Genomic DNA, 23,767 nt, shown 5'->3' with positions numbered 1-23,767 from the left:
GGGTTCTCAGGTAGGGAGTGGGCCGGGAGGCATCTGGCACAAGGAAAAACGTCATCACATTTTTAAAAGTTAAGTTGTTTTATTGTTACCTGGTGTGGCAGTAGGGGAGAAGGCAACTACATTGACTGGTTTATGTGGTTCCCAGTATAAGGTTGTATTGCAACACCATAATATGGTGTTTTGATGGTGTGATTAATCTTGTTTAACTCCAATTGTCATACATTAGGCCTAAGGGTTGTATAAATTTGAACCATCCATAATTATATTTTAATTACCCTTAATATTTTGGCATTGATTATGCTTGTTTAAGGAACCAAGGGATTAGAAAACGTTTGAATTTAACAGGTTTGAAGTTGGGAAAATTAAGCTATTCAAAATTATATTCAAACTACCGTGACTGATGATATTTTAATACGATTGGACCAAGAGAACATTTTTTTTAATAAGTAAGTTGTAATCAAGCACGTTTTACTGTAAGTTACAATTTCAATTTCACTAAAATAAATAAAAATTTAAAAATTAATAAAAGTTTTTTATTCTTTTACTCTATATTTAAAATATACTAAACTGTTGTATTTGATTTAAAAATCTTATATATTAAAAAAATTTGGTTTTTCTTTTCCGAGTTCGTTTGGCTCTTCTACCCGACCGATTTTCATGATTGAGGTCTCAAATTGAAGGTATGCACGCTCAGATTTGCCATCAAGCATCGGGATATATTTATCTATAATCCTACTCGGCTTATACGTAAAAGAAATTTGCTCCCCATGTTATTCTTATGGGAGTTAAATTTGGTTTATCTTTGCCGAGTTCGATTGGCTCTTCTACCCGACCGATTTTCATGATTGGGGTCTCAAATTGAAGGTATGCACGCACAGATTTGCCATTAAGCATCGGGATATATTTATCTATAATCCTACTCGGCTTATAAGTAGAAGAAATTTGCTCCCCATGTTATTCTTATGGGAGTTAAATTTGGTTTATCTTTGCCGAGTTCGATTGGCTCTTCTACCCGACCGATTTTCATGATTGAGGTCTCAAATTGAAGCTATGCACTCACAGATTTGCCATCAAGCATCGGCATAAATGTATCTATAATCCCACGCGGATTATACGTAAACGAAATTTGTTCCCCATGTATTTCTTATGGGAGTTAAATTTGGGGTTTCTTTGCCGAGTTCGTTTGGCTCTTCTACCCGACCGATTTTCATGATTGAGGTCTCGAATTGAAGGTATGCACGTACAGATTTGCCATCAAGCATCGGCATCAATGTATCTATAATTCCACGCGGATTATACGTAAACGAAATTTGCTCCCCATGTATTTCTTATGGGAGTTAAATTTGGGGTTTCTTTGCCGAGTTCGTTTGGCTCTTCTACCCGACCGATTTTCATGATTGAGGTCTCGAATTGAAGGTATGCACGTACAGATTTGCCATCAAGCATCGGCATCAATGTATCTATAATTCCACGCGATTTCTACGTAAACGAAATTTGCTCCCCATGTATTTCTTATGGGAGTTAAATTTTGTTTCTCTTTGCCGAGTTCGTTTGGCTCATCTACCCGACCGATTTTCATGATTGACGTCTCGAATTGAAGGTATGTACGCACAGATTTTCCATCAAGCATTGGCAAATATTTATCTATAACCCCACTTGGTTTATACGTAAAAAAATTTCCTCTCCATGTATTTCTTATAGAAGTTAAATTTTGTTTCTCTTTTCCGAGTTCGTTTGGCTCTTCTAACCGACCGATTTTCAAGATTGAGGTCTCAAATTGAGGGTATGTACGCACAGATGTCCCCCCCATCAAGCATTGGAATATATGTAGCTACAGTCCAAACCCGGATTATACGTAAAATAAATTTGCTCTATTGGTAGTTAAATTTAGTTTTTCATTTCCCAGTTCGTTTGGCTCTTCTACTCTACCAACTTTCATGGTTGAATTTTCAAATTGAAGTTATGCATGTCCAGATTTCACAACAAGCATCGGTTTAAGATAACAATATACAAAATACAAAAAAAAAATACAAAAATACAAGGTTAAACCCGTCGAAATCAACAGGTACTGTTGATGTAATTCTATTTTGGAACCATTTGGTTTGTTTGTGATTCAGCACTATGCCAATCTTAATAATCATAATTAATTACACAAATGATGCCGGAATTTTACCGAAGGTTCTTATATGAAAATAAATAAACTACACAGCAGGTCTTCTAAACGGAACAAGACTTATTGTCAAGAAAATGTATGAAAACAGTTTAGACTTAGAAATCATAACTGGCACAAATATTGGACAACGTGCACTATTACCCCGCATTGATCTCTCTCCATCAGATTCTACAGTACCATTTTCTTTCAAACGAAGACAATTCCCCATAAAGGTTGCGTTCTGTATGACCATCAACAAGGCGCAGGGCCAAACGATTGATCGAGTTGGTGTGTACTTGCCTGAACCAGTATTTAGTCACGGTCAGTTGTACGTCGCCTTATTCCTCGATAGAGAGGGAAATCTTTCGATACTGTAAAAGTAGAAACTAAATCAAAAGGTGGACGAACAGCAAACATTGTTTGGAAGGAAGTATTATAAAAGTCGTAATATTAATAAAGATTACCAGATGGAGGGAACTACTCCTGAGAATATGCGTACATGCAATTCTACCGACAGAGATGTCTATTTTACAAGAAATATTGTTGTTAATAAAACATTCTTAATAAAGCCTCATTCACGCTGTGTTACATATGAGTTAACAAATGTACGTGCTTTCTCTGTAGGTGCTTTTAGGAAGTGTGTGGATATTGTTCTGGATTAATTGATTTTCAAAACGGAAAAAATACATCGGGACGATTTTCTCTGTGTTATATGGAGTGTGTTATACTTTAATTTGGTCATAAGGCGAAATTAATCCAGCAGCCCTATAAGAACTTAACTAAAGTTGTACCGCCCTTATTAAGTTTAGTAATTTATTTTTTTATTATTAATTTCAATGCTGCGTAGCAGCACGGGTCATCTAGTATTGTGTGAAGTTTATTTTATTGGATTTTTTTATTGTGCATTATGGTATGATCTAAGTAATTTATAAAATGTTATTAAACCATATAACTTACTTTATTTCCAGTTACTTGTGATACGTTGTGTGTGCGGGGCTGAGTTTAGTAATGTCAGCTCCTTCAACAAACATGTCAGTACAAATCACCCCACGTTTGTGGGGTTCCGCTGTCCTCTGTGTAACTTAACAGTTAACAACAACGCTGAAGATCTTACGAGGCATGTCTTTCAAGAGCATCAGGATACAACGGAGCCAAACGTGTTTACTTGTCCAGTATGTACTATGGGTAAGCACTTGAACCTTTAGAAAAAATGTTTAAAACATTGTTCTGGATAATTCTTTTTAAGTACAGTTTAGTAGATTACTCTCGGTAAACCTACATTTAAATGACCAGCAGGGTGTCAACCACTAGGTGCTCTAAGACTAACCAATACACTGAGAATCGTAAAAAAGTCCATGGATGCCTCAGAGATGGATGGATTTTAACTGGAGTCACTACTCTCTGGGGGTTGAACATTAAAGAAAAACGTGCCATCCAAGATGGCTGCTTGTTGCTGTGTTTTGTTGGTCACACTGTCTCGGCTGGTTGGACTTCAACCCCATCTGATTGGACCGAATTTTACAGCAATCCAAGCAACCAAATCATATAGCCAACATAACACAATAAACTGATAAAAACTGCATAAACAGTGGCACACTTTTTTAAACACAGAGGGGTGACTCCAGTTAAAATCTATTCATCTCTATGATACCTTACTACAGGAGACGCTTGATAATCCGGCTGGTGTGGGACTGTGGCCATTCTGGATCATTATAAATGCCGGATAACTAAACGTGTTCTTTAAACTGAATCATTTTTACAATACTAGCACTAAATTCAGAGCCTCAATGTTGTATTCAGAGTTTTATTGTGTTGTCTGTTATTTTTTCATTTATTTATTTTTAAGGCCTCTTTAACCTTGCATTTCCCTGTCCACATGGACTACAGATCTGTGCAAGAGTGAGACAGTACAAGGCTGAGCTGAGAAAAAGTAGTGGCAGTGACCAGGATTCGAACCAACGACATCGCTAAGTCCATAGTCTGTGACGCTACCTTCTAAAATAACGCTAATTACAAATGACTTTAGAGCTATCTACTCTCTGAAGAGGTCTAAGATTAAATATCAGCGTAATGTTATGTGACCTTTATAGTCAATCTATAAACCCCTGGAATTGTCTCAGGAAATCTAGCAAAACTCTTCCCCAAAATATTCAAAACAAGAATTACCTAACCTAAAAATACTGTTTCAGTGTTCCAGTCGGAGGGAGACGGTGAGAAACACTGCTTCGAGACTCACATCACCGAGCTGCAGATGTGTCCCGTGTGTAACTCTGAGCTCGGCTCCGATGAGGAATATTTCAGCCACTTCTTGGAATCTCACTGTTCTACTAATACATTCACAGTTCCCTCGTTCTACAACTGCTGTGTGTGTGGAAACAACTTCCGCTCTCAGTACCACCGCATCAAACACACTTGCAATGTGAGTACAGAGTTGATTTTGTGTGTCCGACGGGGTGTAATTGGAACCTGTATATCGTCCTGGTGGGGAAACATAATAAATCACAATTTAGTTTCTTCTTCCAAAACATATGTTCAAGGTTCTCTTCATTTGTGTAAGAGGTAGACTCCAATAGAGAAGATTTAAACGTATGACCAGGTGATGTAAGATCTTATACCAAACTAATGTTTCCATACATTTTTAAGTCAATCTAACTTAATTAAACACTGTTTAAGCAAAATCAATTGCAGTAGAACTCCGATGTCTGTACTCTATTTTTTTTAATCGCTTAGAGTAACAATTTTTAAAACCTGTAACTACAGTAATAATAATCGTTATCAAAGAAGGAAGAAGCTGTGAACTGTGATCGAAGAAAAATCCTGATCATCTCCTGCACAACTGGGAGATGATAAGAATTTTCCGTAATCACTACGATTTAAAGATGAACGGAATTGAATTTTTAGTTCGGGACGGGACGGGATTTTTATTTCCTTCCTGATTTTCGGGACGGAACGGGACGGGATTTTTCCTGTGCATAAAAAGGGATTGTTTTAAAAGTCTTGAGTATTGCAATAAAAAATTACAAACTAAATACATTTTTACTGTTGGTGGCACTGATCTATAAAAACCAAAAAATGGGTAAAATTTACAGGGATAGAAACTTGTGACTCGCGGTCACGGCGCGATCGACGATACACTACAGCGCAATCATCAAAATGACTTGCAATGGTAAAAATCATCTTACTAGTTAACTATTAAGTAACAATTTTTTCAGTCTTGTGTTATTTTTAGAATGATGTGACTTGTTTAGGCTATATTTACAGTAGTAAAACATGTCTCATACTGCTTACACTTAACAAAACTTCTCATAATTTTGGATGTCAAAACAATATAATACAATTAAAGTAATATTTACATTTAACGCATTAATTAGATAAGAATCTCTTCACAAAGGACAGGTATTGCTTTGACTTTGTGCTGGCGTTTTTAACTGTTTTTTTGTGATTTCGTCTCTCGTAGATCGGGATTCAAAATTTCCCAAATATTTCTTCAAATTTGGAGACCGCTTTGAAAGAGTGAATTTTTAAGAACTGTAGGCTCTACTGCGGTGGTTGAGGATTAAAGGTTCCCTGCCAGGTATGTATTTAAACTCCACCAGTTCTCAGACCTGAGTAAGACTGTTGTCAACTTGATCAAGTAGTGTAGCTGCTGCAATGTCACAAATAGCTGTTATTTTTTATTTGTATCTATAAGTATAAAAGAGGATGTTTGTATATATATATATATATATATATATGTTTGGCAGTGATAAACTCAGACACTGCTGAACCGATTGCCACGAAACTTGGTACATACGTGTAGAATATCATGGAATAGGTTTATACACCATCAATTTCGTGATCCGTCCAATCGGCTCCGCCCCAGTGGCTCTGGAGTTTCCCATGTTAACCTTATGAGAAATGGAATTAATGAATCTTAACAGCTGTTTCAATTAAACAAGTTGGTTCTGTTCTATGATGTTCAATAGCATTAAAGTTACAAGGATTACCAACAGGGTGCAGCACTATTATTTCTTTTACATTTATGACAACAGCTAATTTGCAACCAAACGGTGAGTGAGCATAGCGAACGAACTTCAACCTGGAGGCGAGTTAGCGTAGTGAACGAGCTAACCTGAAGGCAAGTGAGCGTAGCGAACGAGCTAACCTGAAGGCAAGTGAGCGCAGCGAACGAGCTCCAACCTAAAGGTGAGTGAGCGTAGCGAACGAACTTCAACCAGGACGTGATTGAGCCATGCGAACGAGATCATCTTGAAAATTAAGAAGTTAAACGGGGCAAAGCCCGCGGGTTACAGCTAGTTTAATATAAAATTGTAGCCTAAATTATAAACTAATTGAATGGTGATACTGAAACTTAAACTCTTTTTTTGTTATACTTAACTGATAACTCAAGTAAAGCTGGCCAATCATGTGCAACACTTCTCCTATTTACTACAGGTGGCGTCAGATGAGCTGTACTGCCGCGATTGTGACAAGGGGTTCCCCACCAGGGCGAGGTATGTGTTTCATCTGCAAATCCACCAGTCCGCAGACACAAGTATGAGGTGTGAAGAGTGTCTGCGCACCTTCACAGATGAGAACATGTTCTACGATCATGTTAGGTGAGGACTGACAGCCCAATAGAACATCTTTGTTGAACTAGGGTTTAAGAATTTTTCACTATTTCCCCCGATATTAGGCCATTAGCTGGAGGAATTAAATTTCATATTAGATTGACTATTGTTATAGTACAAACATGTCAGCTTTACTGAGCGCCAACCTTGGAAAAATGTTTGGTCAGGCAAATTGTTGACTTGATTTTTTTTTACTTCATAAATGGTGAGGCCTCGTTAGAACTTTCCCTTTTTCTAAGCGCCCGTTTGATCTGGTTCATGTTTACCATCTGTTGTTTTAAATAAACTAGCAGCCAGAGTCACTTTGTGACTGTATCCATGATATATTTGAATCAATTTACAATTTTCTATTGCTCAATTTGAAAATTATCAATTTTTTACGTGAACTTATCACTGACTTGTAATTGCAAATCGTAAACATTACTTTGTAATTAGTTTTTCCAATACAATATGAAATCATTTGATAATAACTCCTGTAGATGGTTTTTCACATCTAAAATATGGCGCATCATAAAAACTACAAACCTCATTCATTAGTCCAAGTTCAAAAAGAGGGGGATTTGTTGAATTGTCCATGGAGAAAATCCTATCAAAACACAAAATCTAACATATCAAGTATTCTAGTAATCATTGCCAACATAGAGTGATTTCACACGTACTACTACACTATATCACACCCACATCACAGCAACCATGTCTGCTCACATACTGTAGAACAGCACAAACTGGTTCTGTCTGCAGGTTCCAGCATGAATCAGAGGAGCAAGTGCAGTGTAAGGTGTGTCAGAAGTTGTTTAAGAACATAAACAGTCTCAACACACATATGAAACGACACGAAACCACCCGGAACCACAAGTGTGAGGTAAAGTACCGTTAGGTAAATATATGAATATGAATAAATTAAGTTTATTTCCCACAAAAAATTACCATAGTGTGGTAGTGGTAGTGTGAATCACATCCATCCCAAATACTGTACCCCAGAAGTTCCATAACTCATTGACTTTTGGATTCTGAATTAGTATCATTAAGCGTCTGCGGGTCCCTGATATTTTCGGGTTGAGTCCAGCAGATAGCCCGGACCGAGTTGAGTGAGCTTTTATTTTGCAAACGGAAGAATGATTATTTGCAATGATTCTGTGTGCTGTTTACAATTTTGCTATGACTGCAGATGTTCTAGATGTTACTGTGACCTTGAAATATGTATACCATTTTGCTGTGATCACTAAAGAAATTTACAATTACACTGCGACTACGGAAGATAACGATTTTGATGCGACTAAGGCCGTCGACACACGGGAAGACTGTTTTCCAACTGAAATCGGCAACCAGTTGGACAAACTAGTCGCCTACGTCCCGACCAATGTAGTTAGGTGGGACAGTGCACACGGTGCGACTGCGACGCGACCAGTTGAGGACCAGTCGGCGATCAGTCGTTAAGCAACCGGACCTGCCGGTTGCTAGGTGATTTCACTCGCCTGGTTTGAACAACTTTTCGCATATTTGTATTGCGCTTTTCAAGGATCAGGTATACCAACTGTGATAACTCTTCGTAAGCACTTTTTGACACCCTGTACATAGACTGAAATTTTGCGTCTGTTTCTTGTAATGCAGCAGCAGCTACAAAGAGCCTACATTAAATATTTGTTTTAACATAAGGATGTACCCAATACCTTCTACGTCCTCTACGCTTTCTTGATTGTTTATAAAACACCAGGGCTTCTTCATCACTATTACTCATTTCAAACACAATACACAGTACAAAGTATCGTTATAACAAAATTAGAACTCATTCACTGTCTCAACTCAACTATAGTTGCGCCCGTGTGCAGATTTAACCAACGCAACTGCAACCGTAATCGCGTCACAAAACAATTGGTTCAACTTTAGTTGAGTTTCAGTCTTCCCGTGTGTCGACCACCTAAGGAAGATTTCGTTTATTGTACCAGGACTGCAGAATATGTTCTAGATTCTATTGTGTCCTTGGAAGATGTTCTAGATTCTATTGTGTCCTTGGAAGATGTTCTAGATTCTATTGTGTCGTTGGAAGATGTTCTAGATTCTACTGTGTCCTTGGATTATTTTCTAGATTCCACTGTGACCTTGATAGATGTTCATAATTTCACCGTAACCATGAACTTTGACAATTTCATTGTGACTGCATAAGATGTTCTTGATTTTGCCATGGCCACAGTAGATATTCACGATTTTATCGTGATATGGAGAAGACCATTTACAATATTGTCAATAAACCGATTGTAGTGAAATTACACTTATATATTTTAAAATCAACCTGATTTTGCCCAACCCAATTTAGTTCCGAGATTGTGGACCAAAATTTTAGACCTGACTTGACATAAAGTAAAATGTCTGTCTCACAGTGCCTACCCTATACAAGTTACAGACTTTCAGGATCAAACTAGGGACCTTCTAATTACATGTTGAGCACTATTACCTCTCGCCATAGACAAATAGAATAAATATAGACTGTCAAAGGAAGCTTCCGGCGCCCACCGCTAGGAGTATCGTGTAGTTACGGCGCACACTGCTGCAGCGGCTGCTGGCTCCTGCGCTCCTTGCCTGCAGCGGTGTGCGCCGTAACTACACGACACTCCTAGCTGTGGGGTGCCGGAACATATGCTAACTGCAGCACTGCTGCCGGTCTACAAGATTCAAATTATTTTGTTAAAATAATTGTACCTTTTTGCGTTCCGACTGTTTGAGGGACTCTACCTTATAAAGTTATTCTATTGAACTCATGTTGTTCAAGGAGTGCGGCAAGAGGTTCCAGAACGCCCAGACCCTCAGGGAACACATGGTTAGTCACATGTCGGTGAAGCCGTTCCAGTGTCACATCTGCGGAGCTTACTTGTCACGCCTATCTCGTCTGAGGGTACACCTTCGCACTCACTCTGTCAAAGCGTCCAAGGCGTCCATGAAGGCGTACAAGTGTTCTATTTGTACTCAGGTTGGTGGGAATAAGACTTCTATCATTCTTGGTAGAGATGGGCGAGATAAGATTTTTAGTTCGAGACGAGACGGGATTTTTTATTTCTCATACATAGTGACATTATTTAAATACCTACTGATTTATGACAGATGACTGGTTAATTATAAAAATGATAATATTAGAAAAGAATATTTCAAATCTTTTATTGAAAATCATTAATGAAAAACATTTGTAAAAAAAACAACTTTTAATTAGGCTCACCTTATTAAAAATAACTCTTCTTTAGTTAAAAATCATTAATGAAAAACATCAGTATAAAAAAACAATTATCAACTACGCTTATCTTATTAAAAACAACTCATCCGCATAGCAAACATGGATATCAGTTAGGATTCAGTTCGACTTTGAAAAATATAAAAATTATCAGTCTGAAACATCGGTCTTCCTAGTTAAGTATCAAGTATCAATTTTTCAGTCTTGTGTTATTTTTAGTATAATTTTGGAGTGACTTGTGTTGGGCTATGTTTACAGTAGTAAAACTTACACCTAACAAAACTTATCATTTGCAATGTCATAACCAAAAATTATAAAACAATTTAAGCAATATTAACAAGTAAATAATTAATTAAACAAGAACGCCTTCGCACAGGAAACGCAACAACAATGCTCTCTTGTATTGCGGGTATTGCATTGTCTTTCTGCAGGCGTTTTAAAGTTGTTTTTTATATTTTTTTTTAAATCTCGATAAAAATCTGGGTCAAAACCAAATACATATAGAAACATTTTGTTATGTTTTTATTACATCATTAAAATACCCCCGCCGCACCAAACCTGCAGACTAACCGAATTTCCATTTGCCTGATTGGATTTACACTAAAATGTCTCCTTAAAAATATCACATTTATTCCCTAATTTAAATAACATTAGTTTGGAATACTTAGGTTTGCTACAACCGGGAGGGTAAAAAGGTGTTTTTTGTAAAATGTTACTTGTTAGTATGAAATGAATGCATTTTCCAAATTTCATCAAAATATGATCATAAACAAGCAAACTACAACAGTTTACTTATTCCCATAAGAATAACATGGGAATTTTAAATTTAGAGTTTTTTGGAATTTTATCCGTAACCATTAGGTGCATAATAACGCTTCAATATACTAAATTATTTGTTTTTTTAAGCTCTACAAAATGGTTTGGAAAGAAAATGCAAAATTTTAAGTTTTTAGGGTCAAAAATGGGATAAACCAATTTTTGCCCCATAAAACCCCCATAAACCCCTGTTCCCTTAGTCCGATCATGCTGGTTTGCGAACTCGTTCAAATTAATGTAGGTTTACACGTTTGTACCAAATTTCATCAAAATCGGATGATTTTTGCTCGAGTTATCGCGCTAACGGACACATATATAAACATATATATAAATGTATATATATATGAATCCAAACGGATGGTGTTTTTGGTCTCTAGGGACTTCAAAACGAAAAAGTAAATCAGTCCCGGGTCCAGGTCTTACCATGAGTACTACGGTAATAGATTATTCCCTATATGGGAAATTCGCTAAAATAATATGTTAGTGGTTTAAGTGGAAAACCAACTTAAAACCTCAAATAGTTTTTTGAACGGAGAATCTTAATTAATTATTTTGTGTATTATTATTCATAGTTAGCGAATTGGGGTTTTGTTCGGATAATCAAGATCACTCGTAAATGTGAATATTTTTATAATAATTCGCAATTGCTATTCACACAATTTAACAGTTTGAAACTGAGATAATTTTACATTTTCAAAGACTAAATAGTAGATTAAAGGCTAAAATTGTGAAAAAATATAAGAATAAAACTTTTTTTAACTTAAAGATACCAAAGAGAATTGTTTAATATAGAGCTACTTTAGTTGTGGTGATATCGCAAGCATAACGGATTGGCACAATTTTCTGACTTTGATTGTTTGAGCTTTTAGTCTTAGCTTTGCTTGAACCTTAAACCACTCAATTTCTAGTAATTTTTAACTATGTAATATTATATTTTATCTTGTACCTATCCTATGTAGCTTTTTTATTATTAGTTGTAAGTTTTGGAACAACTACTATTTTTGTTTTTGTTATCTGTGTTTCAGCTGTTTCCAAATATGAAGGATGCCATTAAACATACAGAAGGGCACGCGGAAGAGCAAGACATTAATCTTGAAGAAATGGAGGTTAATTCGGTAAGTTTTGAAGTGACTTAAGTCATACTAAATTTCTGTTACTATTCAATTCTCCGTCTATTTTACATTGAATCAGATTATTTATTTCAATAAAGTGAAGACAAATAATGACTATTGTAACTAAGCGGAGTAGATTGTAGTGGGGATTGATTCAAGCATTTCGATTTCAGTGAATATAGGTGAACTTTGTTTGGATTTTCTGTACGTCCCAAAAGAACATTCCTTGAATTCTAATCCTGCTCCAGAAAAAGACATCGTGTTGTAATGAGCTAAAGAGTTTTTGTTGAACACAACTTATTCATATAGCATGTTTATTTCCATATACAAACTTATAACTTTGAACACAACAATCCATTTCGAAGGACCATTACTCTACATCAAATCACAAACCATATACTGCTTCACAGGTGTTTCGGTGTGAGTTCTGCGATGCGTTCTTCCACAAGACGGCGGAACTGAACGCTCATCGTCAGAAGTTTCACAGTGATCCGCTGGTGATGAACCCGTACACCTGCAGTGTTTGTGGCGCTACTTTCTCCACATACGCTCGAGTTACGACACATAAACTGAGCCACGGCATCAATACAGAGTCACTTATAGTACCTGATAAAGGTTATTTGTATCTCCGTTATGACTTTTTTTGGCGTTGACTTAGCTTCTCCATATTATTATAGATAGTACTTCTCTCACTTTTTCTTCCTTTGACGTATACTTTCCACCTTCTTTCCTCTCTACGTTTACCTCACCAATCCACATTCTTCTTACTCTTATCGGTTTCCTTTGCTCTATCTTTGTGTGGTAGCAACTAACAATTCTTCACCAATCACAGTAGGGAATCCTACTGTATAAAGGGGACATCTTTTAAACAGATTTCAAAGAAAATCCATGTGAATTAAATATATTAAAGCTTGCTTATTAATGATATTGGGTTATGTTATGAGAGAAATAACTTAAAGGAAGTTGCAAGCTAATAAACTCTATAATTTTCACAACTAACTCTTTCAAAAGATAAATTTATCTGGTCAAAGGTTTTATAAATGTGTTATAGCAAGGAATCAATTTTAAGTTTAGAGTGGGGAGTTTTTGACGAAATTTGTGACACTTTAAGTAATTTTGCAATGAACATTTGCTTGTAATATAAGAACAAGCTTTTGTGTGATATTTGATCACTATGCTGTTCAAAAGTGAACAGAAAAAAAATCGGAGATGGTAAAGGTTTATTCAAGAACATGTACGTCTACTATCTGAACTTACTCTGCTTTTTATTTTGTATTTCACTGTTAAAAGAATTATGGTTCTTTATCTTTTTTCAAATTTCAGTTAATCCATATACAACGTTCTTGAGTGATAAAACCACTGCAGTAATTTCAATGTGAATTTTTGTGAATGTTCCAGTGAACGAAGGTGAGGAGAAGTTTGTGATTCCGCAGTATTTCTTGTGCCACGAGTGTGACAAGCGATGTCTACACTACACGTACATGAGTCTGCACCGCAGGTTCCAACACGCCTCTGGCAAGCCCATCTTTACCTGTGACATGTGCGGGGATAAGTTTGCTACTTCGTGGTCACTGCAGTTTCACAGGTAAACATATGTTTATGTTTTAAATTGCTCAATGTTGAAACTTCAAACAAAGATGCATGAATGAATGAATCAGTAGACTGGACTTTGACATAGATAAATTTGTTCTTTTGCTACGATAATTGATTTTTGATACTTGAGTAGACTATACATAAACACATCTTATCTTTTGGGGTGTTTTTTTTTAATGCAACACAAATTGCTAGTACCATAAGACACTTTTTAAGGAGAAAACTAAATCATAATTTTGCATACCTGTTTTCTGTACTTCACTGCCGATCAACTAATATGCATTTTAATCCTGGATCACAGGGAACTAAGTTCTGTGCTCTACCACTAAACCAGTTCCTAAGGCAAAAGTTAAAACTCAAACTTGCTGTAAAAAATTAATATAATTGTTGCCTCTTACTACCTGACATTTACAGGAAGAAACAGCACAGCATGAATGACAAGGATGTGAACGGTGAAGGTGTCAACGTCAACAGTCTGTTTCACTGTCAGATATGTGAGAAACCCTATGTGACGGAGACCAGTTTAGAGCATCACATGAGGAAGTGTCATGAGTCGGGGGACGGCAACGACGGCAACAGCTACATCTGCGAGACTTGCGGTAAAACTTTCCAGTTCAAGGTAATATTTTTCACCTCGTGTAATATTTTATTGAGGTTCTTAAAAATGATGTTGGATGTGGTACGATTGCTATGTAGGTTCACGCTTCACATCAAGTCTTAAATAGCCTCTCTATAATATAACAAAATGTAACTGTATGTCCTAGATCAGACAGGTGTACGAGCCTGAGACTATTTACCGTGTCGAGCTCAAGTTGAACTTTGGGGAAAAGATTGAGCCTCAAAATATTTTTGAGCCCAGTTTTACTAAATAATGAATTATATATATTGCCATACACTAAATGAATTAATGCAAAAAATATCTCAGTGTTATCATTGTAATAATGTAGTAATTTCCCATGGATATGTGGATAACATCACTGTCTCTTTCAATCAAAGGAAAATTCTGGTTATCACACAAATGATTCTGGGTCACAGAAACGCCACTAGCATCTTTTATCTTGCAATCGCGGCAAACTCCTGAACATCTACCGCGGTCGCAAGCTGCTCGCACTCCTGTTGTATCTCCTTTAAATGTAACTTAATCATCTTAAAATTTCTGTAAAATACCAATTGTTCACCATTGCTAAACACTTTTTTGGTATTTCTGATCTAGAGCCCATGGTAACAGATATGACATTTGTTTTTATGTCTAAAGTGATATATCACATATCACTTGAATAAATTATTACTTAAAACTAAAGTATGTCTATAAGTTAAACAATGGGATCTTGTTATTTTGTGGGAGCCATTGAGTCAATTCTTAAACACCATGTACAATATAAGTTGTTGTTTCAGTCTGCTCTAGAAGCTCACACCGATGCTCACCAAGGTATGAAACGCTTCAAGTGCAACAGCTGCGACAAGCGATTCACACATCGCGCGGGGCTGATACGCCACATGAAACTGCACTCGGAAACTGACACGTTTGAGTGCGAGTACTGCGGGAAGAAGTTCCGAGACCGAACGGAACGAGAGAATCATCGGAGAGCTCACACGGGCGAGCGGCCTTATATGTGCGAAGTGTGTGGACGTACCTTCCACACTAGAGCGGTGTGGCTGGATCATTCAAGGTGTGTGGATGTGGATACGGTCACAGTTTGTAACAGCACTTCTTTTTATTCTTCAAAGTGTAAATATTGTAAATATTAGTTTAATTAATTTTTTCAAGTACATTTTTTATCTGACAAGATCAATATAGACATCTGGTCAACGATCGCCAGTTGAAATAAAAAAAAAAATTGTAGTACAGAATAATTGGCTTAGGAATACATAAGTTAGAAGGAATGGACTAACTCAGCTAAGATTTAAGAAAGTTAACAGGGTTTTTTAATTAACCCTTCCCGGACGGGTGACGGATATATCCGCATAAGTCATTAGCGATTAAGGACGGGTGACGGATATATCAGCCTATGGTTTTTTATGTTCCGGATGGGAAGCGGTTATATCCGCCTTCTTTTCAGACAGACTGGCAGGTACTTAAACAGTAACCAGATGTTTCGCGGTACCAAGGCGCCACTTTATGCTCTCTCTCGCACTCCCCCTCTCTCAGGCGCTGCCCCTCTCTCCCGCGCTGCCCCTCTCTCCCGCGCTGCCCCTCTCTCCCGCGCCGCCCCTTTCTCCCTCACACCAACCACCTTTCCTACACCCCCCACGACGTTTCGCGCGCAAAACCACGTTGTCTGTGTGTTGGCGCCAAACGTTACAGTTGTCTGTCTAGCAGAATGAGATAGTGATGCACGATGGCTTATAACGTAAATAGTACTAGTTTTTCTGGTGATATTATTGAGTTATTGAACAAGAGTTTTTCGGAGGGTGATGTTGCTGTTGATGGAATGGAATTGGACGAAGATGACAACATATCTGTGCGTAGTTGTGATGTAAATAATGCAAATATCGATGGAAATGATATTGATATAGTAAATGGTTTTGTATCCGAAAATGACAAAGACGCTGATGTTCCTCAAGATGAATGTAATGTGGTTCAAGTGGAAAGTATTAGTGATGAACAAGTTAGTGAGGACGATATTGGGAATGCCTCAAGTTTTATTGACTCGGAAAAAGAAAGCCTTCATAGTTTAACCAATGAATCTACAATGGCGTCCAAAAAGTCATTTGCAAAGAACTCTAAAAAGCCATCTAAAAAGAGGTCTACAGAGGCACAACAACCAAATCTAACTAAAGCTAAACTCCTTCGTATGAAGTGGGATAAGGAGTATGCTTTTGTGACCGACAGTGACAGTGGACCTGTAAGTACTATTCCTATTTATAACTGCAATTACGGTCGTAATCTGCCTACAGAATTTGATCTCACTTCAAAACCAATTGATTTCTTTTCACTTTACCTTCATAGTAATCTAATACAATTGATTTGTGATGAAACCAATCTATATGCTCAAAGTTTGCCTATTCAAAACCAAAGGAAACAAAAGGTTTGGGCTGATACAACAACCACAGAGATCCGAGCTCTTCTCGGGGTTGTACTGAATATGGGACTTCACCCGTTGCCTGATATAAAGGACTACTTTTCATTGTCCTGGGTAAACAAGATGCCCTTTTTTTCCGATGTTTTTACTCGAGATAGGTTTTTGATGCTGTTTTGGAGATTACACTTTAGTCATGAACAGGGAAGCGCACGTGACCTCAAAATAAGAAATATTGTGAACACAATTCAAGAGCAATGTAAACTATTCTATACGCCAAGCTCGTATGTGTCAGTGGATGAGAGCACTATTTCATTCAAGGGCAAGATTTCATTCAGAGTTTACAACCCCGACAAGCCTGTAAAATTTGGGCTAAAAGTGTTTGTTCTTTCTGATGCTCTGAGCTTTTGAAAACAACAAATACTGTTCTACAACTCTGCGATTCTTTAGTAAAAGATCCCCTGGACCCACCATCTGGTCACCATGTATACGTCGACCGTTACTACAATAGCCCTGAACTGGCTAAAGAGTTGCTGAAGAAAAATATGTTTGTTACGGGAACGGTTATGAATAATAGAAAGGAAATGCCAACACTAAGCAAACCGCTCAATTGTGGTGATGTAGAAGCACGAAGAAACAAAGACTTGGGTATTATTTATTGGAAGGACAAAAGAGTGGTAACTATGCTTACAACCAAACACAAAATAAGCCGGAATGAGATGACAGAGAAGCCCAGCAAGTGGCCAAATAAACCTCCTGTTCTAAAGCCTGATGTTGTCTTAGATTACACTAAACACATGGGTGGAGTTGATCGTGCTGACCACGTGATATCTAGTTATCAGTTTATGAGGCGTACTAAAAAATGGTATCGCAAACTTTTCTTTTGGCTCCTTGAAGTGTCTACTATAAACTCTTATATTCTATATAAATCCTTGCAAGAAGACAACAACAGAGTAGCAATGTCTCACAAACAGTTTAGACTTAGCCTTGTGGAAAATTTAGTAAGAGACTACGTTCAGGAGACCTGCAATTTTACAAGAAGACGACCAGGACGACCGAAAAATGATATTCAACGGCTGAACGGAAAACTCCATGTTATGGGCAAATCACCGAAGGGGTCCTTCAGATGTCATGTTTGTGCAAAGAACAAAGTTCGTAAGGAAACTGTGTACTTTTGTAAAACATGTGACGAAAAACCGTACTTACATCCAGACACATGTTTTGAGGTGTACCACACCCAAAAAGACTATTTTTAGAAGAATGGACTATTTACAGGCACCTTGTAAACTCCGTAAAATGATTTTGTAACCTTTTGAAAACTGAAATTATTGTTATTTTTTCTTGTTTTATAAGAATGGACTATTTACAGGCACCTTGTAAACCCCGTAAAATGATTTTGTAACTTTTTGAAAACTGAAATTGTAGTTCAACTTTTTCTTGAAGTGTTATTTTCTTGAAACAGTTTTATATAATAAACAACGCAACAACATATTGTTCTTTATTTATTACCTAACGTTGTCATAGTCATATCTTCAAAGACGGGTGGCGGATATATCCGCAGCTTTTCTGCTCATCTGCGGACGGGGAGCGGATATATCCGCATAATTTTTTTTCAAATAAAAACGAGTAAAAAATTATTTGGACAGTATGAAGTGTTCCATTGTGTTTATTTTATGTATATTCGTATAATAAAACACAAAAAAGGAAAATTAATTTTTATTTTTTCCTATGATTTTTGACCGTCCTATGTCACGATTTCGCCCGTCCGGGAAGGGTTAAGACATTTGCAGCCCTTTTTACCTTTAAATTTAATCCTTTATTAAAATCCTACATATTTTTTGTGGTTTTGTTGTCTTTAACCTGGGAGAAAATGCCTTAAACTATTTGGTTATTGATTGGGTAAAATGTTCAAGTGCTCTAAAAACACTTACAAACCCAACGTCCTAGTACTTCTAAGTAGGCCTTCCAGATTACAGCTCATGCCCGCTTTATTGTGTTATGTTGTCATAAAAATTGTTTTAAGTGTAGGTTTTGTTACTCGTATGCTACTCATTGGCTAATATAACTTTAAGTGTTAAAATTAGTCAGCCAACTTTATTTCTCAATAACATTTTATTGTAAAATATGTGTGTATTATATGTTGTGTGTTTTGATACTCTGGTTGTTCCTCTTTATTCCTGCTACTGCATTCTTTGAATAGTCAATGCTGCACTGTTCAGATGATGACATTTTTTACTTTGATATCGGCAGTGATGTTAATATACCTGTACTTAAATAATTTGCATACGTAGAATGAAATGTGCTTATTTAAAAAAGTTTCTAACCACTTTCTGACTTACAATACATGTTCTAGGATCCATCAAGATGTACGGCCATATCAATGTGACATCTGCAGCCAATCGTTCCGTCGTTCCTACGCTCTCAAGAGTCACTATTTGATACACACAGGCGAACGACCGTTCTCCTGCGATTTGTGTGGGAAATCGTTCCGTCTTAAGCAAACTTTGTTCGCTCACAGGAAGAAAGAACATCAGAACAACGACAACGATGACCCCGGTCAAATCATCCTTCCTGACGATGTTCTACTGATCGAAGAGGATCCACAGTATGACGAGTTGCCCGAAGTCAATCTGATGGATAAAAACTATATGGACAGTGAACTTGTCGACAATCCTGACGTTCCTACAACTTCCCTAGACAAGAACGACGAATGGCATATAGACCCGAGATACATGTTGAACAGGGCTGTGACCGAAACAAGCTTCAAAGTCGACAAAAGTTCCCAGCCGTTCCAAAAGTACAGCTTGCTGCTGAAGTCTCAACAAAATAACGGCAGTTTGAATTAAACTCAAAGGAACCCTGTGAATGTTTTTGAGTTCAACTCGAAGAAACACTCTTATGGTGAGTTAAACTTGAAGAAACATTTTAAAGGTGAGTTAAACTCAAAGAAACATTTTAAAGGTGAGTTAAACTCAAAGAAACATTTTTAAAGGTGAGTTTAACTCAAAGAAACATTTTAAAGGTGAGTTAAACTCAAAGAAACCCTCTGAAGGTGTTGGGGGATCCCCACAGGTTTGATTGTGGTAAAGGCCTACTTCAGTTTATCTGGATTAATTTCATGAAACACTTTGACAAATATTCTGAAGTTAGACTTGCAATTACATTTCATACAGAGTTCAGAATTCTAGGGTCTGCACTTTTGCTTTTGCAAGGTTGTTTTTGTAGGCTGTAAGACAGAATTGAAAGACAATGTACATTAAGTACAAAACTTTCACCTGGCATCAGTTTTGAAAACCCTCACACACATTAGAAAACCATAAATAGGTTGTTATTAGTGCATACATTAAGAAAATTTGAAGGTGTAATGTGACAACATCCGATGACTTTTTAGATGGCTCACTAAGTTGCGTAGTTATTGTTTCTGTAGCAAGATTGATTTTTATTACTTCTTCAAAATAACTTTCAACATTTTTGTTCCAAGAAGCATTTCTGAAGTGTTCTTGTATGGTATATACAATTTCTTATTGATTATTTATTGAAAAAATCTTATTTAAATGTTTCTGTTTTCCTACCAAGTATAGGTTGGACAGGCTTGTGTCATAAATATGCTATTTATTCAAATAGCATATATAATCGGTTTTTATTTCAATCAATATTCCTGTAAAACAGGCTTGTGTATTGAAAATCTTTTTAATATTACTGAAAATATCTTATTCCAACTGTTGTTTTTCCCACCAAGTAGGGCGTTTCTGTTAAAGAAATCATACAGAATTAAATATTAGCTTAAGTTATTTATTTTCATTGGTTATTTAAAATATCATCGTTAAAATTGATATTTCCATAAAACAAGCATGTGTAGAAAAATCTCTATTTGTATTGATATAAAAATATAGTACTGTTGTTTTCCTACCCAAGTAGAGTATTTCAGTTGTAGAAAATCATGCCACAAAAATCTTAGTTTTAGTTTTTGTTTTTATAGCTCATTTAAAATATTATTGTTCCAATAGATATTTCTTTAAAACAGGCTTGTGTGGATAAATGTTTTGAACATATCTTATTTAAACTGTTGTTTTCCTACCTAGTAGGGTGTATCTGTAAGTACCATAAAGATAAAAATCTTGGTTTAGTTTTCATATTTTTTTAAATAGCTTACTTAAACTATTATTGTTCTAATTAACATTTCTGTAAAACAGGCTTAGAGTGTGTGATGGTTTATTTTGTTAACTCTGGAATTGTTCAGTGATTATTTCTATATTTTGTAATTTATTGTATTAGAGATGTTTGACTGTATATTTATTCAAAGAAATTACTATTTTTGTATGTTTATTAAGATATGAAAAATACTGTTTGCATAATATAGTTTCCTAAAAACAGTATTTTATGTTTTATCATTTAAAAACCTGTGTTCAAAAATCGTGTAGTTTTAATAGTTATGCTTTAAAAAATTATTGGCCAACACAAACCAGCAGACTAAGCGAATTTCCATTTTCCTATTTCAATAACATTATGTGATGAGTTCCAAGGGTTGCTGCTACAAGGAGGGTACCTAATTAAGTATGTTTTTCAAAAGAAAAATTAATAGCCTTGCTTTGTAAAACCTCAGAGTAATAAAACAAAATTTAAATTAAATTTAAATTTGTTTTATTACTCTGAGGTAAAACATAAATGAATGTACCAAATCTGATAATAAAAATATTCAGAAACAACCAAACTACAACAGTTTACTTCCTCCAACATGAAAATTTTAAATTTAAAGGTTTTGAAACATTAAAAAAATTTCTACGTATGAAACATTAGCATGCTTCAATATTTAAAATGATTTAATTTTTAAGCTCCACAAAATAGTATAGAAATAAATTTTGAAATTTTATGTTTTGAGGATCTGAAATGGGAAAAATTACTTTTTACCTCCATAAAACCATTGACTATATAAACACTAAAACACTATTTCCAGGGTCTGACGATTCTCGTTAGTCATTTGTATAAATTTAGGTTTAAATAGGTTTACACAAACTTTAATCAAAACCCGGTGATTTTAGCGCACTTCCCTATAGGGAAGTAGCTATAACCGTAGGTGGCAAGGTAAGACCAAGACCTGGGACCGATTTACTTTTTCAATTTTAACACTATTCTAAATTTTCTATATACTTATGTCTAAGAACGTGATAACTCGAGTAATTTTATCTGATTTTCATGACATTTGGCTTAAAGATGTAGGACTGGATATATGGATAAACTTGAATGTGTTCACGGACCAGCAAGATCGGGTCATGAGAATAAGGTATTGGTGTTTTTAAATTTAAAAAAAATTGTGTTTTTTTCAAAACTTTTACCCCTAAAACATAAAAATTCCCAATTTAGCCATCTTGTAGAGATTAATAAAACAAATAATTGTGTACATTAAAGCATTGATGTAAAACTAAACGTTATGGATAAAATTCCCTAAAAACTGTACATTTAAGATTCCCATGTTCTTGTGGAGAAAAAGATGACTTTTGTAATTGCTTGTTTAAATTTATGTTTTTTTTTATGGGGAATATATGTCTTGATTATTGAAATATTTTAGTAAACCCCCAATGAGACAAATTGAAATTCACTTAGTCTGCAGGTTTGCTGTGGGGGGGGGTATTTATTACTTTGACTTATCAAGCTAATAGACACAATAGAATTTCAATTTGTTTTTAAAGAAATGTTATAATTTCTAAACATTTTCAAAATGTATTACCTATTATGAAAATGCAATTTGCTTCTCCACTAACCCTGACAAATATTTCTATTGGTTAGCTGTTTTTAAAACTTATTAAAGAAACTGAAATTGTGCTTTTGAAAAAAGTTCCCCGAGTGTTTGGTGAAATGTAAGTGACTTTTCTAGAAAAAGGTTTTTTCACGCTGGTGGGCACTTGATACATTGTATTACATACTATACCAGTGTTATTACTTAAGAGTCTTCCGTAGTGGAAGCCATGTTGGATTTCTTCCCCATAAGAACAATGTTAAACATTACATCATTTGTGGACACGTAACGGCGTTATTTGTTAAGATATAGCTTTGAAATTTATAATTTGTATTTTTAACATAATATACTCGTGACTGGGGTTTTTGAATTTCGAAAATCCATTTTCATTTCCTTTCAATAATTAGCTTAATTTTAAGCTAATTAATAATCAATTATTCATTATAAAAATTAAAAATTGTAAAATAAAAAACGTCAATCTCTAGAGGACCGCAATTCCTTAAATTTAGCTCCTTATCCATAATTATATGACAATTTGCTGATGAGATATTTGGACCCAAAGTTAACATTGTTCTTATGGGGAAGAAATCCAACATGGCTTCCACTAAGGAAGACTCTTAATATACACGGTGGAAGGAAAAAACATAGGTGTGCTCTTCCCCATATGCTGACGTCACCCAGATTGCAAACAAAAAATAACCTGGTTGTATTGCCATATGTATATTTGTTTTGATATGATTGTTATAGATTTTATAATTTTTCCTAAATGATGAAAATGTGTTTGCAATCTTGGTGGCATCTGCATATGACGGGAACAGCAGCACACCTATGGTTTTTCCTTCCACCATGCACAATATACCAGGTGATTCCTTGTATATTACAACCTTGTTCTTGTACCATGAGAAAAATATATCCAGCTGATTTTGCTACAAAGAACCCAAGAAACCAGGTGCTTTCTGTACTGTTTAGAGGTGTCAAAAATATTAACTTACCTAATTCCTAAAAAGTAATATAATTTGGTTTATTTACGGTACCTGAAACCTGAAAACTGAGAGTTTTGTCAAGTGTAAAAAACTAAATATTCGACCGCGATCGCGGCTTCTGTGACTGCCTTAATATTCTAAAATTCTCTTCCCGAGAGGTCCAAAAGTGCCCGAAATCCTGCAATTAAAAACAGAAAACAAATCGTGAACTATTATTAGTCCAGGATCTGAAGGGGGTTGAGCATGCACGAAAAGGGTGACGCAATTTTATTTCTGATTGTTGTTATAGGCACTATAGTGATCACGAAAACGCATGTCGTCGCCCCCCAGCGTGGTCGACAACCCGGGGGGGAGGGGGGCAATATGGCGGGGGGCGCCGTTTACTAAAACGCCTATAACTCGAGAACTATTCTAGGTAGAACATTGCAGTAAACGCCAATTTACTCAAAAAATTATGATCTTTAAAAATGTTAATGTAGTAAAATTCGTATCTTTGATAGTTTTTTAGTTATTTTATATTGAAGCTA

The 23,767-nt window shown here is 35.9% G+C and overlaps 1 protein-coding gene across 2 annotated transcripts in view; it reads left to right on the top strand.

Moving 5' to 3' along the window:
- Nucleotides 1–19,816, top strand: part of LOC128995140 (zinc finger protein 721-like) — a 32,920-nt gene extending 13,104 nt beyond the window's left edge. The window contains exons 7-18 of one of the 2 annotated variants that reach the window (XR_008490954.1): nt 3,121–3,337; nt 4,342–4,571; nt 6,587–6,750; nt 7,504–7,624; nt 9,530–9,727; nt 11,824–11,913; nt 12,321–12,525; nt 13,309–13,495; nt 13,918–14,122; nt 14,899–15,173; nt 18,877–19,484; nt 19,546–19,816. Coding sequence is in view for 1 of the 2 variants with exons in the window: in XM_054420051.1 (XP_054276026.1) it covers nt 3,121–3,337; nt 4,342–4,571; nt 6,587–6,750; nt 7,504–7,624; nt 9,530–9,727; nt 11,824–11,913; nt 12,321–12,525; nt 13,309–13,495; nt 13,918–14,122; nt 14,899–15,173; nt 18,877–19,369 (2,385 nt within the window). In the remaining variant the exon portion in view is untranslated. Of the gene's footprint in view, nt 1–3,120; nt 3,338–4,341; nt 4,572–6,586; nt 6,751–7,503; nt 7,625–9,529; nt 9,728–11,823; nt 11,914–12,320; nt 12,526–13,308; nt 13,496–13,917; nt 14,123–14,898; nt 15,174–18,876 lie in introns of both variants that reach the window. The other variant, XM_054420051.1, reaches the window with a different exon arrangement.
- Nucleotides 19,817–23,767: the final 3,951 nt, after the last annotated feature.

Source organism: Macrosteles quadrilineatus, unplaced genomic scaffold, assembly GCF_028750875.1.
Source record: "Macrosteles quadrilineatus isolate MER2022 unplaced genomic scaffold, UCM_ALF_1.0 Scaffold_5__1_contigs__length_97177068, whole genome shotgun sequence".
NCBI lineage: Eukaryota > Metazoa > Arthropoda > Insecta > Hemiptera > Cicadellidae > Macrosteles > Macrosteles quadrilineatus.
Note: the sequence above shows the minus strand (reverse complement) of the source record. Positions and strands in the feature narration are given on the sequence as shown.